General features: G+C 34.6%; 1 protein-coding gene across 3 annotated transcripts in view; it reads right to left on the reverse strand.

The window, feature by feature from the left end:
* SNX4 (sorting nexin 4) overlaps positions 1 to 16,950 on the reverse strand; it is a 64,124-nt gene that overhangs the window by 23,036 nt on the left and 24,138 nt on the right. For all 3 annotated transcript variants that reach the window (XM_081301056.1, XM_081301055.1, XM_081301054.1), the window contains 2 exons: positions 11,837 to 11,892; positions 3,925 to 3,997 (listed from right to left, as the gene is read on the reverse strand). In XM_081301056.1, the coding sequence (XP_081157182.1) occupies positions 3,925 to 3,997; positions 11,837 to 11,892 (129 nt within the window). The remainder of the gene's footprint in view (positions 1 to 3,924; positions 3,998 to 11,836; positions 11,893 to 16,950) is intronic.

Consider the following 16,950-nt stretch of genomic DNA (forward strand, 5'->3'; position numbering starts at 1 on the left):
ATGGAAATAAATTGTTCTAGCCAACTAAAACATAAAGTGAATCTATAGATCATTAGGCATTAAGAAAGAAGATAAAACTAAGAAAAACTACAAACTTAAGACAAAAAAATTATCAATTTTTGAGAAAAGGAAAGACAAAAACGTCCAAGAAGTAAAACATGAATGATTAAAACCTGAAACCGAACTGATTCAATGGTTGTTGATAATCAAAAACTGGGTGCTAGGGGAAATGATTTAGTCCAGACTGCACTTCAGATTAATTTTGTTGAGAAGTCTTTCTTTTAAAAATCTAATCATCAGAAAATTGTCAGGAGAGAAGTGACACATAGCAAATCCTGTGACAAAAGAAATATGATAGCTTCATCTGATTATCCTTCCTCAATTGGGAATACCTTCTTTGTCCTTCACTAAAGTAGTGGGTGATTTAATATTCAAAAAGACAAAGCTTGGGGCTGGGATTGTGGCTCAGCGGTAGAGCACTTCCCTAGCATGGGCGGGACCCGGGTTCGATTCTCAACACCACATAAAAATAAAGACATTGTGTTGTATCCATCCACACCTAAAAAATAAATATTAAAAAAAAAGACAAAGCTCTATGACATGTTAGTATATGATGTTACTTTAAAAATCTGAACACATTTAGCTTTCTTCCCCCTTGATTCTCCTAAGAAGTTTAAGATTATGAAATTTATTTTTAAAAATTTATTTATTTATTTATGCATTGCGATTTTTAATACACTTTTATACCACAATTTATCATATCTCTGATAAGGTATGTTGATCTCAAATTCGCATCTTCATATGTGTATTTTGTATAATGATGAGGGTCTCCTTTCACCATCCATGCTATTCCCCTTCTCTCTCCCACCCCTATTCCCTATCTAGAGGTAATCTTCCTCCCTTGCTCTCTTTCCCAAGATTATGAAATTTAAAGACTCCTGATACCTGCTGCCAAAACGGTTTCCAAAAGAGCTGTAACACTTTATATTTCCGTCATCAGGAAGCATTTCAGAACATTAGATATTACTTTCTTTATAAATAGCTAAAAGTAATATTAAATAGTATCTCAATGATTGTATCTTAAATTATGAGAATATTAGCAAAGTTAAACATCTCCCTCCCTTTTAAATTTGATTTCCCCTAAAGAGGTAGCACAGGGTAGCAAGAAATAAAAAATCTGGAGTCAGCCATATGCAAGTTCTCTAGGTTCAACTTTGGAGAGTCTATTACAATACTCCAAGCCTCTGTATTTTATCTTTCTTTATGAGATGTGGAAATGACCTTCATCATTGACTTTATAAAGATTAAATAATGTTTGTCAGGTTCTGGCAACAAGCAGGATGACTCAATAGGTGTGAGTTCTCTTATGCTACTTCAATTCACACCCTTGGTCAATATATTATTTGTCTAAATTCTGGTTCCACATGTATATTTACTGTGAGACATTGAGCAAGTTATTTAACTTCATTTGCCTCTTTCCTAATCTGTAAAATGGGAATAATAACAGTACTACTTTCCAAGGACTATTGTGAGAATTAAGTAAGGATATTATTATGCTTGAGTACCATGGCTTACATACACAGTGATAAATGTTAGATATTGGTATTATTGACCTTTTACTTTAGTTCATATAGTTCTGACTTTTGCCTCCTAATTCTGTAAGGCATGTATTCAGGTAGCAAACATTTAGTAGCTGCTATGCACCAGGCAGGTTTTATTCTCATTTTCCAGCAATGAAAACAAACTCTGAAAGGTTACTGGATTTGCCTACGGATACAGTAAATGGCAAAGACCAGTTTCAAATTCAGACCTTCTTAGTTCATGGTCAACTGACCTTTCTGGTTGTTCTATTTTGACTTCTTAAATATTTAACTCTAATCCATCTGTAACATATTTTTACCTGAGTTTCAAAAGATTTCTTGACAAAAAAAGTAGTCAATAATTCTATTTTCTCTTCATCTATTACTAATTCATCTTCTGTCTCATATACCATCAACACCTTCTTCTACACTTGACACTATGGCTCTTATGAAAAGGTCCTGGTGGTGCTTTCTGAATGGTGTGCAAGCTTCTGTCAGTGAAGGGCATTAATGTCCGTTTTTAACTTCATGTCATTTTTCTCTTATTGTCCATGTCTAAAAGTCCTTTCTCCAAATTTTGGAATACTGTGTTAAAACCTAAGCTGTTTGGAAGGCATCATGTATTTTTCATTGATATTTCTCTCACTTATTAAAAAATCAAGTGCTGCCTTTCCTTTCAAGATCTCACACTGTCTTTCATGTCAATAGTGTCTGAAGCATGTTTTCTTAAAGTATAGGATAAATATATAAACCCAGAATTCTCTTACTTGCCTATTACAAACTCCTTGTGACAAAGTCACTTTGAAGGATCTTATCACATATATATGACCAACCAGATCCTCTTGGTTAGTTAAAATTAAATATTTAAAAGCAACTTATTACTTTTTTTAGATCTTATTAAACATAAAATTGTCAGCCTATACATTTATATATTCATTCAGTATATTTTAAGTCTATGTGTCAGACAATATTCCAGGGATTTAGCAGTAAGAAAACAAAGTATCGGCTCTTATGGAATTCAAATACATTAGTGGGGAAAATCATTAACAATCATTAAAGTAATACAATGTCAGACAGTGCTGCCACAAGAACAACAATAATAGAATGACAAGGAAATGATACTCTAAATGTTTTAACATTTTTTTTTTAAAGAGAGAGTGAGAGAGGAGGGAGGGAGGGAGGGAGGGTGGGAGAGAGAGAGAGAGAGAGAGAGAGAGAGAGAGAGAGAGAGAATTTTTAATATTTATTTTTTAGTTCTCGGCGGACACAACATCTTTGTTGGTATGTGGTGCTGAGGATCGAACCCGGGCCGCACGCATGCCAGGCGAGCGCGCTACCGCTTGAGCCACATCCCCAGCCCAATGTTTTAACATTTGATCAGCCAATATGAGGATCTTCGGAAAGATATTCTTCCTTTAGTTTATTTTTCTATACTATTATAGAAACCTTTAAACATACAGAAAGTACAGAGTACAAAAGGATATAACTCCATTTCTCATAGAGAACAAAAGAATTTTCCTCCACTTTCTAACACTCAGCTTCAACAATTATGATATATATGGTCAATCTAGTTTCATCTAAAAGTGCCCCCAACTCTCCACTCATGAATCATCAGTGGACTCTAGTAAAGTAAATCCCAGACAATACATTTCATCTGAAGAAGAGTACAATCAGCACAGGATGACATCCTAGATCTGGTAACCACCCAGTCTCTTTCAAAGCCACTGACAGAATGAAGTTCTAAGATACCCTCTAGGTTACCCTAAGGACAAGAATGGATGACATAACATTTTCCAGGCATTTTAATATACTGAAAAGCATTCTTCCCCATGTCTACTATAGCCAAACTATATGGCTAAGTACAATGATTATTCCTTAATTTCTAGTTTCTTTGTCATGGCGAACTACTGTCCCAATAAATGTATTTAGTAGAATTTAAGAGCCCAGACACAGGATAGTCTAACATCCATAAACTATTCCACAGACCTTCAAGAGGGGGGAAAAATACCTGGAAGCATAATTATATTATTATATATACATCTAAAATTCTACACTTAATTATATTTCAACATGCACTGAAATGACAGGCCTTTTGACAAGATGTCATAACAACTATACTATTATAAACCATGAAGAAAACAATTCTTCGAGGGCTGAAATTCTTCAAGTTGTTAATGACAGAAAACATTTTGCATTTCTTTAAAAAATGCAGCTGCATAATGAATATACTACATAGGAATGTAAAAATCAGTTATTCATCAGAAATACCACCTATGACTTAAAAGATGATGATTAAATGACAAGGATCTTCCTTACAAATGGAAAAAGCTCTAGGTCCACTTACAGCTCTGACTCGAAGAAGATGTGAGATGACCGACTGTAGTTCATCACTGTAGTGTTTCAGTTCAGTAAATCTCCTAAAACAGGAAATAAATAAATAAAACATCACTCTTCTCATGAAAACAAGTCGTCTAAGGCTGAAATATAAAATGACAGTTCCTAAGCATAATGAAACTGGTTCTATATAACCATATATATACTAGCCCTGAACATTTACATAATAATATAAATACAAAAACTCTACAGTTAAATAACACTTTCTTTTGACAGTTTGAAACCCAAGAAAAGATGCTATACTTCAGAATTTACATCATGGGGTTGAGATTAAATTCGTCAGTAGAAAAAATAACTTTAAAAAAAAGGAAAATATTTATGGTGATTAAAAAAAAAATCTTAAGACTTAACCATAGGGGCTGGGGTTGTAGCTCAGTGGTAGAGCACTTGCCTGGCATGAGTGAGGCACCTCATAAAAAAATAAATAAATAAAATAAAATAAAGGTATTGTGTCTGTCTACGACTAAAAAAAATATTTTAAAAAAAGACGTAACCAAAAATTGTGGTCTCTAATATCAAGCTTAAAATGCTTCTCAGTAACCCTTGTTTCCTTATTCTATTATCAGACATTCTCCATAAAGATCTGAAACTCTTTGATATACCACTTGTCACTTTCCAAACAACCAAGCTTCATAGATAAACTAGACATCATCGGATGGGAACAGCTCCCACCTCCACCTCCTGCCAATTTTTTGAGAAAACTTTCTCAAATCTACGTCAATTTTTCCTTTCATCTAGAATCTCTTCCTATCCTGCACTTGAGATTCTACTTCAGCTTGAAATAGGAAATGTTCCTATTTCCCAACTTCCTCTCTCTAGCACCACTTTCCTCTCCTTAGCATGCCAATTAACTCAGATCTTCTTGGATTAAAATAAACACACACTCCTTGACCACACACCCAACTATTAACCCCCTCTCAACATACACTGCTTTCTAGGTGAACTCTCAGCAAGCATCTCCCTAGCAATAACCACTGCTTCCCTTCCCATTCACTTCTTGGTCTGTTAGAATCTGGCTTTTCCCTTTAAAACTATAATATTCTTCACAAAGTCAACAAGTATTGTCATGTTGTCAAAATTCAATGAAGCATTTCAGTCCCCTCTTACTTGATTCTCTTGGTCATATAACAACTGATATATTACCTTCATCTTCTTGAAAATTTGTTCCCTTGACAGCATTGCCATTTCCTCATGATTTTCCTCTTACTACTGAAGTTTTTACTGTAGTACTCACTTTCTTTCACCCCTCTCTAACATCTTCAACTTCAGTGTGTGAAGAATTTCTAAAATGTATCTAAAATTATGTTGAGGTCTTTTAATTGGAGTGAGTATTACAACTGTACACTCAAGACTTGCTCTCACTTAGAGATCTGAGTTTATAACAAACCACCACTGGATTCAGAAGCTGGTGATCCCTTATTTTGGAAAACACTCTTATGGGTGTTGGCATTCTTTAGGGTCAAGCGCTAGGTTCTTAGCCATCTTCCACTCAATCTTTCAATCTACACATTTTTTTACATGACTTGTAATTCACTATGATCAACATACTGTTATATTCCAATTTCTTTTTTTTAAATTTATTTATTAGTTTATCTTTTTATGTGGTGCTGATGATCAAACCTAGTGCCTCACACGTGCTAGGCAAGGGCTCTACCACTGAGCCACAACCCCAACCACTAAATTCTAATTTCTATCTCCAGTCCAAATCTGTCTTCTACAGATCTATTTAGCCAATTGATTAGCAGACCTGTTTGTACCTGCTTATACTGCTTATATGTCCAAAGCTCAACTTATTTTTTCCTATATCCTCAACTCTCTTCTATGTTCTAAAAGAGTGAGACCTGGGTTTCTTTCCCTCTGCTTCACCCAGGTTTTTACTAATCACCCAGGCTGTTAATTATACCTCCTAAATACTGTTCAAATCCACTCATATTGCTCTATTTTTTTCTGCCAATAACCTAGATTCAAATTAGCATCATCATTTCTCATCTGCAATTCTCATACTATCCTCCTGATTGGCTTCTCGTAAACCACTCTGCCTGGATGGTAGTCCTAGAGCCCAAACCTACATAATTCCTCCGCCTTTCAGCAGGTTTCTTTCTGCTGCAAAGGTCAGCCATGATCCTGAAACAAAGCCCAAACTCCTTAATGTGGCTTTTCACTAACCTTGTGCATACAGTTAACTGTGGATCATCTAAAAAAAGAGGCAGCCAGCAAAGTTAAGGATATTAGACAACACACTTGACTTCCACCACTTTTAACTTCTCTCAAGGCAGTGTACTTCAGCTAAGAAACTAATCCAAGAATAAAAGAGCTAGCAAGGGCTGGGGATGTGGCTCAAGTGGTAGCGCGCTCGCTTGGCATGCGTGCGGCCTGGGTTTGACCCTCAGCACCACATACAAACAAAGATGTTGTGTCTGCCAAGAACTGAAAAATAAATATTAAAAAATTCTCTCTCAAAAAAAAAAAAAAAAAGAGCTAGCAAGTTTGGGATTACAGGCTTGCACTATGGCACCTAGTTACAGTCTCTCTGAAATAGCCAGCTAGCCAGAGAGGGAGGTAACAGCATCATCAAGGGATCATATTGCAAGAAAGTCAGGGTTAAAAGATTCTAAACACCTAAAAATGTTGGTGACATGGATGAAATGTGCATCGTTGGAAAAATCTCTCATTGGGAAATCAGAAGACCTAAAGTGAAAACTGAAAAATCCACTGACTTTAGATATCACTGTGTATTTAAGAAATAAAGGAATGGGCCAGGCACAGCTGCTTGGGGTGGCTCAGACAAAAGGATCCAAAGTTCAAGGCCAGCTCAAAAACTTAGATTCTGTCTCAAAATAAAAGATGAGAAGGGCTGGAGATGTAGCTCAGTGGTAGAGTGACAGACACTGGCCCTATCTCCAATACTGCTAGAAGAAAAAAAGAAAAAGAAATGAATTTCGCAGAAAGGAGAGTTTAAGTTCTTTGCCAAAGTCAAAATTCAGCAGTGTCTGCTAGACTCTTCTACCCTAAATGATTAGCTGTTCTCAGAGAAAAATTAAGGAATAAAAAGCATATATAATAATGTCAAAATGCTGTAATTTCCTTGGAAAGGAAGGAGTTAACAAAGAGTCCAGACTGGGGAGATGATGATATAAAACTTCCCTCCCAAAACACTAAATGTCTAAAATCCCTACCTATAAGGCATGTAAAAATCAACAAGTAAATGCAGATTCTAGTAAGACTGTAAGTTTGAGGTTGTCTACACTTAATGTATCTCAAAGCCTCAACTAACCTTAGTTTCTCTTCTCTTCAAAACAGTTCCACCACAACTATAGGCTCTATATTTCCCTTTATTCTCCAAATTCTGCTTTTACTTGCTTGTAGTCATCTCCCCCATCTAAGCCTGGACAGGTGTCTCTCCTAAACAAATCTCATTCATTACTCAAGATTCATCTTAGAAATAACCTCCATCAAGGCTTTTTCTGAACACCACTCTTCAATTTCAAAGTTCAATGGTATAAATATAGTGCGGAGTCTAACTTGTCTACTTCATATTGCTTTCATATTTTCATATGGCTTCCATTTTTTTCCACCCTACTCTACTGAAAGTACCTCAAACCATACAGATTTTCTTACACTTCTTTACAACTTATATCATCAACTATTACATAAATCCCCAAAGAAAATGAATTCAATGAATTCTGAAAGTCTGAGTGACTATGAAAAAAACAATAAATTTGTCAGTCTCCTCCCACTTTTCCAGTTTCTGCACTTCCAGGTCCTGCCTTGCTGCCTATCTGTGGGAGTTCCTAATATGGTACCTTGAACCCGTTGAAGAAAACTCACTATATAAATTTCTTCCTGTATCCATCCTTCTTGCTCTCAAACTCAGCATAGGAAAGTGATCTATTCTGACAGTTTCAAACTCAAAGAATAAACCAAGCAAATTTTAACCTTAATTATGTTACTGCATGGCCTGGCTTTCTTTCTTTTGTGGTGGTGCTGGGGATTGAACCCAAGGCCTTGTGCATGCTATTTAAGTTTTCTACCACTGAGCTACATCCCCATCCTTTGGCTTTCTTCTAAAAGAAGAAAACTAATTTTATAAATTATTTCATTGGGGTCATATGGATTTTCTTTTATTAATTTTTAGCCAAGAAAAACTGGTAACTAAAGCTAGTCAATGAAACTTCTACTGGGCAAGGTAGCACATGACATGAGAGGTTACACTGCTTCTACAATAAACAGTAGATTTTAAAAACTATGTAAGCTGGGAATGGTGTCACATGCCTGTAATTCTAGCAACTGGGTAGGCTGAGACAGGAGGATCACTAGTTTGTGGCCAGCCTTAGAGATTCTGTGAGGCCCTGAGCAACTTAGTGAGACCCTATCTCAAAATAACAAATGAATAAATAATTAAAGAATGAATGAATACATAAATGGGTTGGGGATGTGGCTTACTGGTTCAGCACTCCTGCCCTGGGTTCAATCCCTGGTACCTAAATAAATAAACTAATTAATTAAACAACAACCAAAAAAACCCTATATAAATGACATGTTACTTCTTTCATCTGGTTTGTCTGTCATCTGGATTTTGTTTTAATGGGTTTAAGTTATTTTCAACTCAATATAAGGAACTCTAGAAGTGGACATAAAAATAAAACTTGGCCAGGAGCAGTGGCACATGCCTGTAATTCCAGCTGCTTGGGAGGCTAAGGCAGGAGGATTTTAAGTTCAAAGCCAGCCTCAGCAATGTAGTCAGGCTCTGAGCAACTTAGCAAGACACTGTCTCAAAATAAAAAATAAAACAGGCTGGGGATGTGGCTCAGTGTTAAGCACCACTGGGTTCAATCCCCAGTACCAAAAACAGAAAAAACAAAAACAAACAAAAAAACTTGGATGCACTTCTTTATGCAATTGATGCAATCCAAGACATTGAGCTCTTAAGTCCACATACAAGTAGAAGGCCCCAGGTTCTCCTTCTCACTTTTCCTAACAATCTTGTTTGAGGAAACACAAACATGCAGGAAACAAGTACTAAAGAATCATTTTGGAAATAACTCTGTGAAACAATCATTCTGGTGTTCTAGATTTTATGAAAGGATAGAATAAAACTGTTTTGAAGACATATACTCTTCTAACAATAGCACCAATAATAATCTACTGTGTCAACTAGACCTAGAAAAGATATCTATATATTAAGAATGGTTATAACAAATGCTGGGGTTGTGGTTCAGTGTTGGAGTGATTGCCTAGCATCAGTGAGGCACTGGGTTCAACTGTCAGTACCACATTGAAAAATAAATAAACTAAAGTCATTATATCCAACTACAGCTAAAAATATTTTTTAAAAAGAATGGTTATAACAATAACTGATGTAGACAATTCTCCTATCTAGGATTTGAGGCCAATAAATTTTTACTAATACACTGATTTTACACTTTAACAATATAGGAGCAAAAACTGCCTTGATAATACTGGTCATATTACATTTAAAATTCTACGTACAAAACAGGAAAATTTAGCAATTTAGGTAACCTCAAAAAGAGAGATGGGCTGGGTGCAGTATAGCACGCCTATAATCCCAATGGCTCGGGAGGCTGCGGTAGGAGGATCATGAGTTCAAGGCCAGCCTCAGCAAAAAGTGAGGCTCTAAATAACTCAGTGTAGACCCTGTCTCTAAATAAAATACAAAAAATAGGGCTGGGAATGTGGCTCAGTGGTTGAGTGCCTCCAAATTCAATCCCTGAAACACCCTCCCAAAAAAGAGAGAGACAGAAGGGATTGGGGTTATGGCTCAGTGGTAGAGCACTTGCCTAGCACATGTGAAGCACTGGGTTCGATCCTTAGCACCTCATAAAAAATAAACCATTAAAGTTAAAAAAATAAAAAATAAAAATAAATAAATAAATAAAGGTATAACATCTATCTACAACTAAAAAATACTAAAGAGAGAGAGAGAGAAGGGGAAAAATATACAACTGATAAAATATTTTTTATCAGACTGAAAATATAGAAAATACTAATCAAAATATTAATATTATACTAACAAACAAGAAATAATAACAGCTACATGATTTTCTAATGAATGTACATCCACCAAATGTAGCTTAAGTTTTCCAAAACTTTTTTGGGGGGAGTGATTTATAATTTTCATTCTTCATTAAGAGGACACTTCTTATATATCATGCAAGTATTAAAAACTTCAGGGAACATTAAATGCATATTAGTAAATCAAATATGTCAATTTCAAACATGATATAAACATGCTGAAAAAGAAAAATTATGAAAACTGTAAAAAGATCAATGGAGGCTCATGCTAGAGAAATAAAAGGAAGAACAGGGGGTGCACAGAGAATTTTCAAGACAATAAAACTATTTTGTATGATACTACAGTAGTGTCATCCCAAACTCCTAAAATGTATAACAGTAAATATACAACAGCAAATGTGAATCTTCACGTAAATGATGACTTCCAGTAATAATACTGTGTCAATGTAGGTTCATTTACTGTAATAAACATAGTTCTCTGGTGAGGGGGAGGTGCTGAGGATGTGCTTTCTGCTCAATTTTGCTGTAAATCTAAAACTGTTCTAAAAAATAAAAGTTTTATTAATTATTATTTTTTTATTTATTTATTTTTGGTACTGGGGATTAAACGCAGAGGCACTTAATCACTGAGCCACATCCCCAGCCCTATTTTGTATTTTATTAGAGACAAGGTCTCACTGAGTTGCTCAGCACCTCACTAAGTTGCTGAGGCTGGCTTTGAACTCACAATCTTCCTGCCTCAGCCTCCACAGTCACTGGGATTACAGGTGTATGCAACAACACAAGTTTTTTTTAAATAAAGCAAAATAAAACAAAAAAACCTTCAGTGGTTACCATAACTTCCTAGTTACTAAAACTAAAAATATTTTTTAGGGCAAGAATGTGTATGTCTAGAATATGTGAAGCCATGAGTTCAAACCACAGCACTGCAAAAAATAATAATAATATTCATTTATATTTTATATTCAAAATTCATATTAAAAACCAGAGGCATTACTGTTAATGTCATGGTTTATAAAGCTGCATGATAGATCATCAAAAAATGCAAACAGACTTTTGCATATTTTTGATAAGAATTTATACTACAGGGAAATTAAAACTGAAGGACTCTCTAGAGAAATTCTAGCAGACCTCATAAACTTGGTTGCTGTAAATGGAAAGGCCTCATCTGTCTAGGCGTTTCTAACTGAAAAGCTCCTATAACTGAACCAAACTGCCAGGTAAAGGACTATATAATGAAGATCTTGAAATATCCACCAAATTTAGAGAATGAGCCAAACCAAAACCAAATCTAGGTTTTATCCTAAGAAGTCATTTCTGAATACACTGATTTCCTTTAATGTAGGAATACACTTAAAAACACCAAACTGATATTAATAAAGTCAAGTATTTATCAAATGAAAATATCTGCATAAAATTATACTAAAATGCATTTATCTATCAAGTTTTCTTGGCATACAAAGTAGGTATTTTATTTTTAAATATACAACATAATTTTCTTAAGCTCTGCATATTTGACAAGCAAAGTCATACAAAGAAAAATTATGAAATTAAAATCACTTTCATCATTTTTTGATACCTTCAACATTTAATAAATCCTTCTAGGAAAAAAGCAGTGGTTTAATTTTTTTAAACTTCAGTTATTTATAAGCTTAAATCCAATTAAGATACCAAATTTCAAAATCAGTTTTAGACTTAAAAAGAAATTTGTGAAATACCACTAAGAATATTTGGCAAATGAAGTGCATACATTCAGAAATGAAAAATTAAATAGACGGATAGGCACCATTCAAAACAACATTGTAACTGTTATTAAAACAAAACCTTACTTGTCTGGGTTTTTCACTCTGAATGTTGCGTTAAGCGCTTTTAACCTGGAGTCTGCCTGGAAAAAATAATTTGTTCACTTAATACAATTACATTTCAGGGTATAAAATTCAAACAGTTTTACTTTCCCTTTAGAATTAAGATGCTCAATACAGTTTTCTTCATATTAAATGTTGTAAACACATTTAAGCATACCTAAAACAACAGCTTGGTAGTTACTTTTGAGAACACTTCAGAAACATAATAAATTAGACTAAGTACATGGTATTCAGTGATTCCAAAGTAAAACAAATGTAAACAATATGCTAGTAGGCATACAGCTCTATATGACTACAAATCAGAATAAGTCATGTGAAAAAACTCATTATAGCTTTACACTAAGCCAAGAAAAGAAATGATCTGCACATGTAAAGTAAATAAAACTACTAAGGGTAGTTCTCAGATGGAATACAAAGGAACCTTGGGACTTTACACTATAATTATCAGTATTTAAGGAAAAGAAATACCTGTAATTAAATTAATACTGTAAGACATAAAACAAGCTAGTGAAAAATATTATAAGACAACATATCTAGCCTGGTGTGGGTGCACATGCCTTTAATCCCAGCCACTTTGGAGGCTGAGGCAGGTGACCACCAAGTTCAAAGTCAGCCTTAGCAATTTAGGGACACTGTCTCAAAATAAATTTGAAGAGGCCCGAGGATATAGCTCAGTGGTAAAGCACTCCTAGGTTCAATCCCATACCAAAAAATAGACAAAACATCTTTTTCACATCTTTATTTATTTCTAGATTAATTGCTCTCAAAGAAGTCAGAGATAAACACTAAATAATAAGTTCATTGCATGAAATGAATTCTATTTTAGGATTTTAAAAAATTTGTTCTAATTAGTTATACATGACAATATGAAATGTATCCTTAACATCTCCAAATCCTATCCTAAATTCTCACTTTTAAAAAAGAAAGGAAAAAGAAAGTCAAATACTTTTCTGTCCAAGAAATAGAAACTAAAGCATTCATCGTAAAAGACAGCTGTATCAGGAATCATTTTCAAATTATGGTTTGGTTTTGAAAGACCTCAACAGTTTGAAAATTTTGTTATTTCAACTTACAACTCACAACTACAAATACTCTCAATTAACAAAACAAATGAAGAAAGCAATTCAAAAATATTATTAGGGCTTCCCAGATTACTTGACTAAGAAAATAAAAACAAATGCAACATAAAATTGGGGGTTCATAACCCACTTCAATCTAATGTATGAAATATGATATGTCAAGAGCTTTGTAATGTTGTGAACAACCAATAAAAAAAATTTATGTAAAGGAAAAAAAAAACAAAAACAAATGCAACAACTGTCACTCAAAAACTCATCTTGCTGGAGCTCCAGACCCCCCAAAATTCACAGCTACCTAAAGAATATAAAATATAACACTGAGCGCAATGGCACATTCCTATAATCCCAGAGGCTCAGGATGCTAAGGCTGGAGGATCACCAGTTAAAAGCCAGTCTTAGCAATAGTGAGGTGCTAAGCAACTCAATGAGAACCTGATTCTAAATAAAATACAAAATAGGCCTGGGTCTGTGGTTGAGTCCCCTGAGTTCAAGCCCAACTACCCGCTGCCCCCTGCAAAAAAGAATATAAATATTTGGTGTGATTCAGAATGATCTCATTTTCCCAGAAATAGAGCTTTCCCTTACTAATCCTTTTTGCATGCATTAATTACATAAAGAATAAGCAAAAAGAGAGGAAATAACAGGGACTGTAATTAAGAAGGTCTTTAAGTCAAATAAGCCTAAACTTGGATTTCATCACTTATAATCATGTGACACTAGGGAAGTCACCTTCTAGAGTTCCTCATCTAAAAAGTGGGAATACTGAATAACTTCAAAGGTACTAAGGCAATACTGGCAAAATAAAATACAGTATCAGCCTATATGCTTATAAAACCAGCATACATGCTTACTATGTGCTAAGTACTGTGTTGAACTATACATAGTAAGCATATATGCTGGTGATGGTCAGGTAAAAACTTTCTGAAAAGTTTTTTTTTAAACCATTTTAGATAGTTTTTCTAAAATTATTGGCTGAGGGTATAGCTCAATGCCAGAGTACACACTTTGCATATTCAAGGACTCAGATTTGCTCCCTAGCACCAAAATATTTTAAAAATTGCTCACAAAATAAAAGCATGTTCCTAAAAAGTCTTTTCAATCACCTTAGAGCAAGAGTTGCCAAGTTTTAGACCAACAAGAATCAGTATGTATGGGATAAAACTCAGGATTGAGTATTTGAACAAACAATCCCAATAACTGAGAAGCACACAGTGTATTAACAGTACAATTAACCGAATTAACAGTACAAAGCAAGCATAATTTCACTTTTTCTTGAGGCCTTCAGGTAACTCCTATAAACAACTACTAGCAAACCCATTTTTCATGCACTGAGACCCTGGAGGCTAAAAGGATATGTGAAGATTTGGCCTCATGCCCAATGTACCTACACTGTGCATCTGACCCTCATACACTTGTTACCTCCTTCTCTGGTATCAGACTCAGTTGTCATTGTCACTATTGTCACAATGTGCTCGTCTTCACTATTACTCAACTTTAGTAAATTTTCTGCCAAAATATTTGTAGTCTGGAAAATAGCCCAATCTATCTGAACTATAATAAAATAAGTGAATTCTGAGAGAACCAAAGTATTTCTAAAAGCATGGAAGTAAGCTATGTTACACCCATTTGAATATTCAAAAAAATCAGATTTGCTTAAATATTGGCTTCCAATTGTGATTAAATTGTCATCAAACACATGATCTCCAGATAAGGAAAACATGACTTTACATCTATATATACACATACACCTACGTATGTACAGGGAGAACCTCATTTGTATGAATGCATGTACATATTCATGTATGTGAGGTTGCCCCTCAAGAGCCCATGTCCTTGATGGAAGAAGAAAAGACGTCAGAAATGTCCAAAAAAAAATAAGGAATAGAAGACGACAGGTGGGTTTCTGAATTCTCTCCATAAAGGTTATATCTAGTCTTTACTTCACTGAAAGACTGATTTTGTGAATTATTAATACTATATATTAAGCACTACCTTTCAAATACTTTAAACCCAAAGATCTAAACCATACCCAAGCTTTAAACCATAGGTTACCCAACTAGAAAACATTATATCAAAATATTTAAACAGCAAGCACGCATAAGATTCATGGCACGCTATGTAAAAAATAGTACAGTCTATAATAATAAAGAAATTCAGGTATTTTCCAAGGTCTCCAAAGTTAAGACCAAACACTGGGTTCAAGGACAAACCACAGATAATTAAGTGACTAAACTGGTGATAAATCAATGACTAAATTTAAAAATTTTGTACTATATAAAGGGAATTCACCAAAACAACTGTATTTTAGGGGTTTTTTTTTACACTTTTTATTAGTTTCTAACATATCTTGGATTATTTTTCAGAAGCCACTATTAAAGAATGATTTTCTAAGTTTCAAGTTATTTCAAGTCCTTGCCTAAGCTAAATTCCATCACTCCCTCTGAGCATTATAAAGTAATGAGTTTCAATCAAGAAAACTGTAATTTTTAATGTATAACTGCCAACAAAATACTTATAAATTAAAATCTATTCATGCAAAAACTTGATTACATTTTCTCTATACGAAAATAATTTTCTAGTTAATTTTGTGCTATTCAACTACCTGTATACCAATGCATAAAGATCTGGGAGGTATTTTTTTTAAATGAATGAATATATTTTGTTCTTCTTATGGGATATACCATAATGACTTTTGGTACTACATTATCCTGTGAATAGTTTATCAATTTATATGCTATATACAGGTTGAGTACCTTTTTCTCTGTTTTTTTTTTTTTGCAAGCAATAGAATTTTATTTAAAAATTCATAACATAAAGCCAGGTATGGTGGTGCATGCCTGTAATCCCAGAGGCTCAGGAAGCTGAGACAGGAGGATCACAAGTTTAAGGCCAGCCTCAGCAACTTAGCAAGGTCCTAAGCAACTAAGCAAAACCTGTCTCAAAAAATAAACAGGGATGGGGAGGTGGCTCAGTAGTTAAGCACCCCTGTGTTCAATCTCTGGTACAAAAAAAAAATTTATAACATAGAATATTGCTTCCATAAAATGTAAAGAAACTTATCCAGAATTCATTGTCAACATTTATACAGTGTCACTTCAATTATATAAAAACCATGGAATGCTTCATGAATTAATATATCATCTTTAGGCAGGGGCCATGCTAATCTTCTCTGTAATATTTCAATTTTAGCATATATGCTGCTAAAATAAGCATCAGGTTGAATATCTGAAATGCTTGGGACCAAAAGTCTAGATTTTGGAGTTTTTTGAGATGTTGGAATATTTTTCATAGACTACTGGTTGAACATCCCTCATCTCAAAATACAAACTAGCCAAGTGTGGTGGCTCATGCCTATAATCCCAGTGGCTTGGGAGGCTGAGGCAGGAGGATTGTGATTCAAAGCCAGCCTCAGCAAAAGCGAGGCACTAAGCAACTCAGTAAGACCCTGTCTCTAAATAAAAATACAAAAGAGGGCTAGGGAGTGGCTCAGTGGTTGAGTGCCCCTGGGTTAAATCCCCAGTACCAAAAAAAATTAATAATAATAATCCAAACTATTCCTAAATCCAAAACGTATTGAGTGGGCATCACTCAAATGGATTTTGAAGCATTTCAGATTTCAGACTACTTTGAATTTCAGATTTTCAGATTACAAATGTGCAATCTGAATTATGTAAATTTATATTATATTATCTACCTACCTTCTCAGGTTACAAGAGACAGAAAACTTTTTTTTTATCTTTTTTTTTTTTTTTTAGAGAGAGTGAGAGAATTTTTTTAATATTTATTTTTTAGTTATCAGCGGACACAACATCTTTGGTTGTATGTGGTGCTGAGGATCGAACCCGGGCCGCACGCATGCCAGGCGAGCGCGCTACTTCTTGAGCCACATCCCCAGCCCGACAGAAAACTTTTAAAAGCTTTTAACCTACAATAGATTTCTTTGGGGAAAGATTTGGAGAGCAGAGTAGATTAGGGTAGCCATCTCACCACCACAATACT

Source organism: Spermophilus citellus (assembly GCF_964194105.1).
Source record: "Spermophilus citellus genome assembly, chromosome: 7".
NCBI lineage: Eukaryota > Metazoa > Chordata > Mammalia > Rodentia > Sciuridae > Spermophilus > Spermophilus citellus.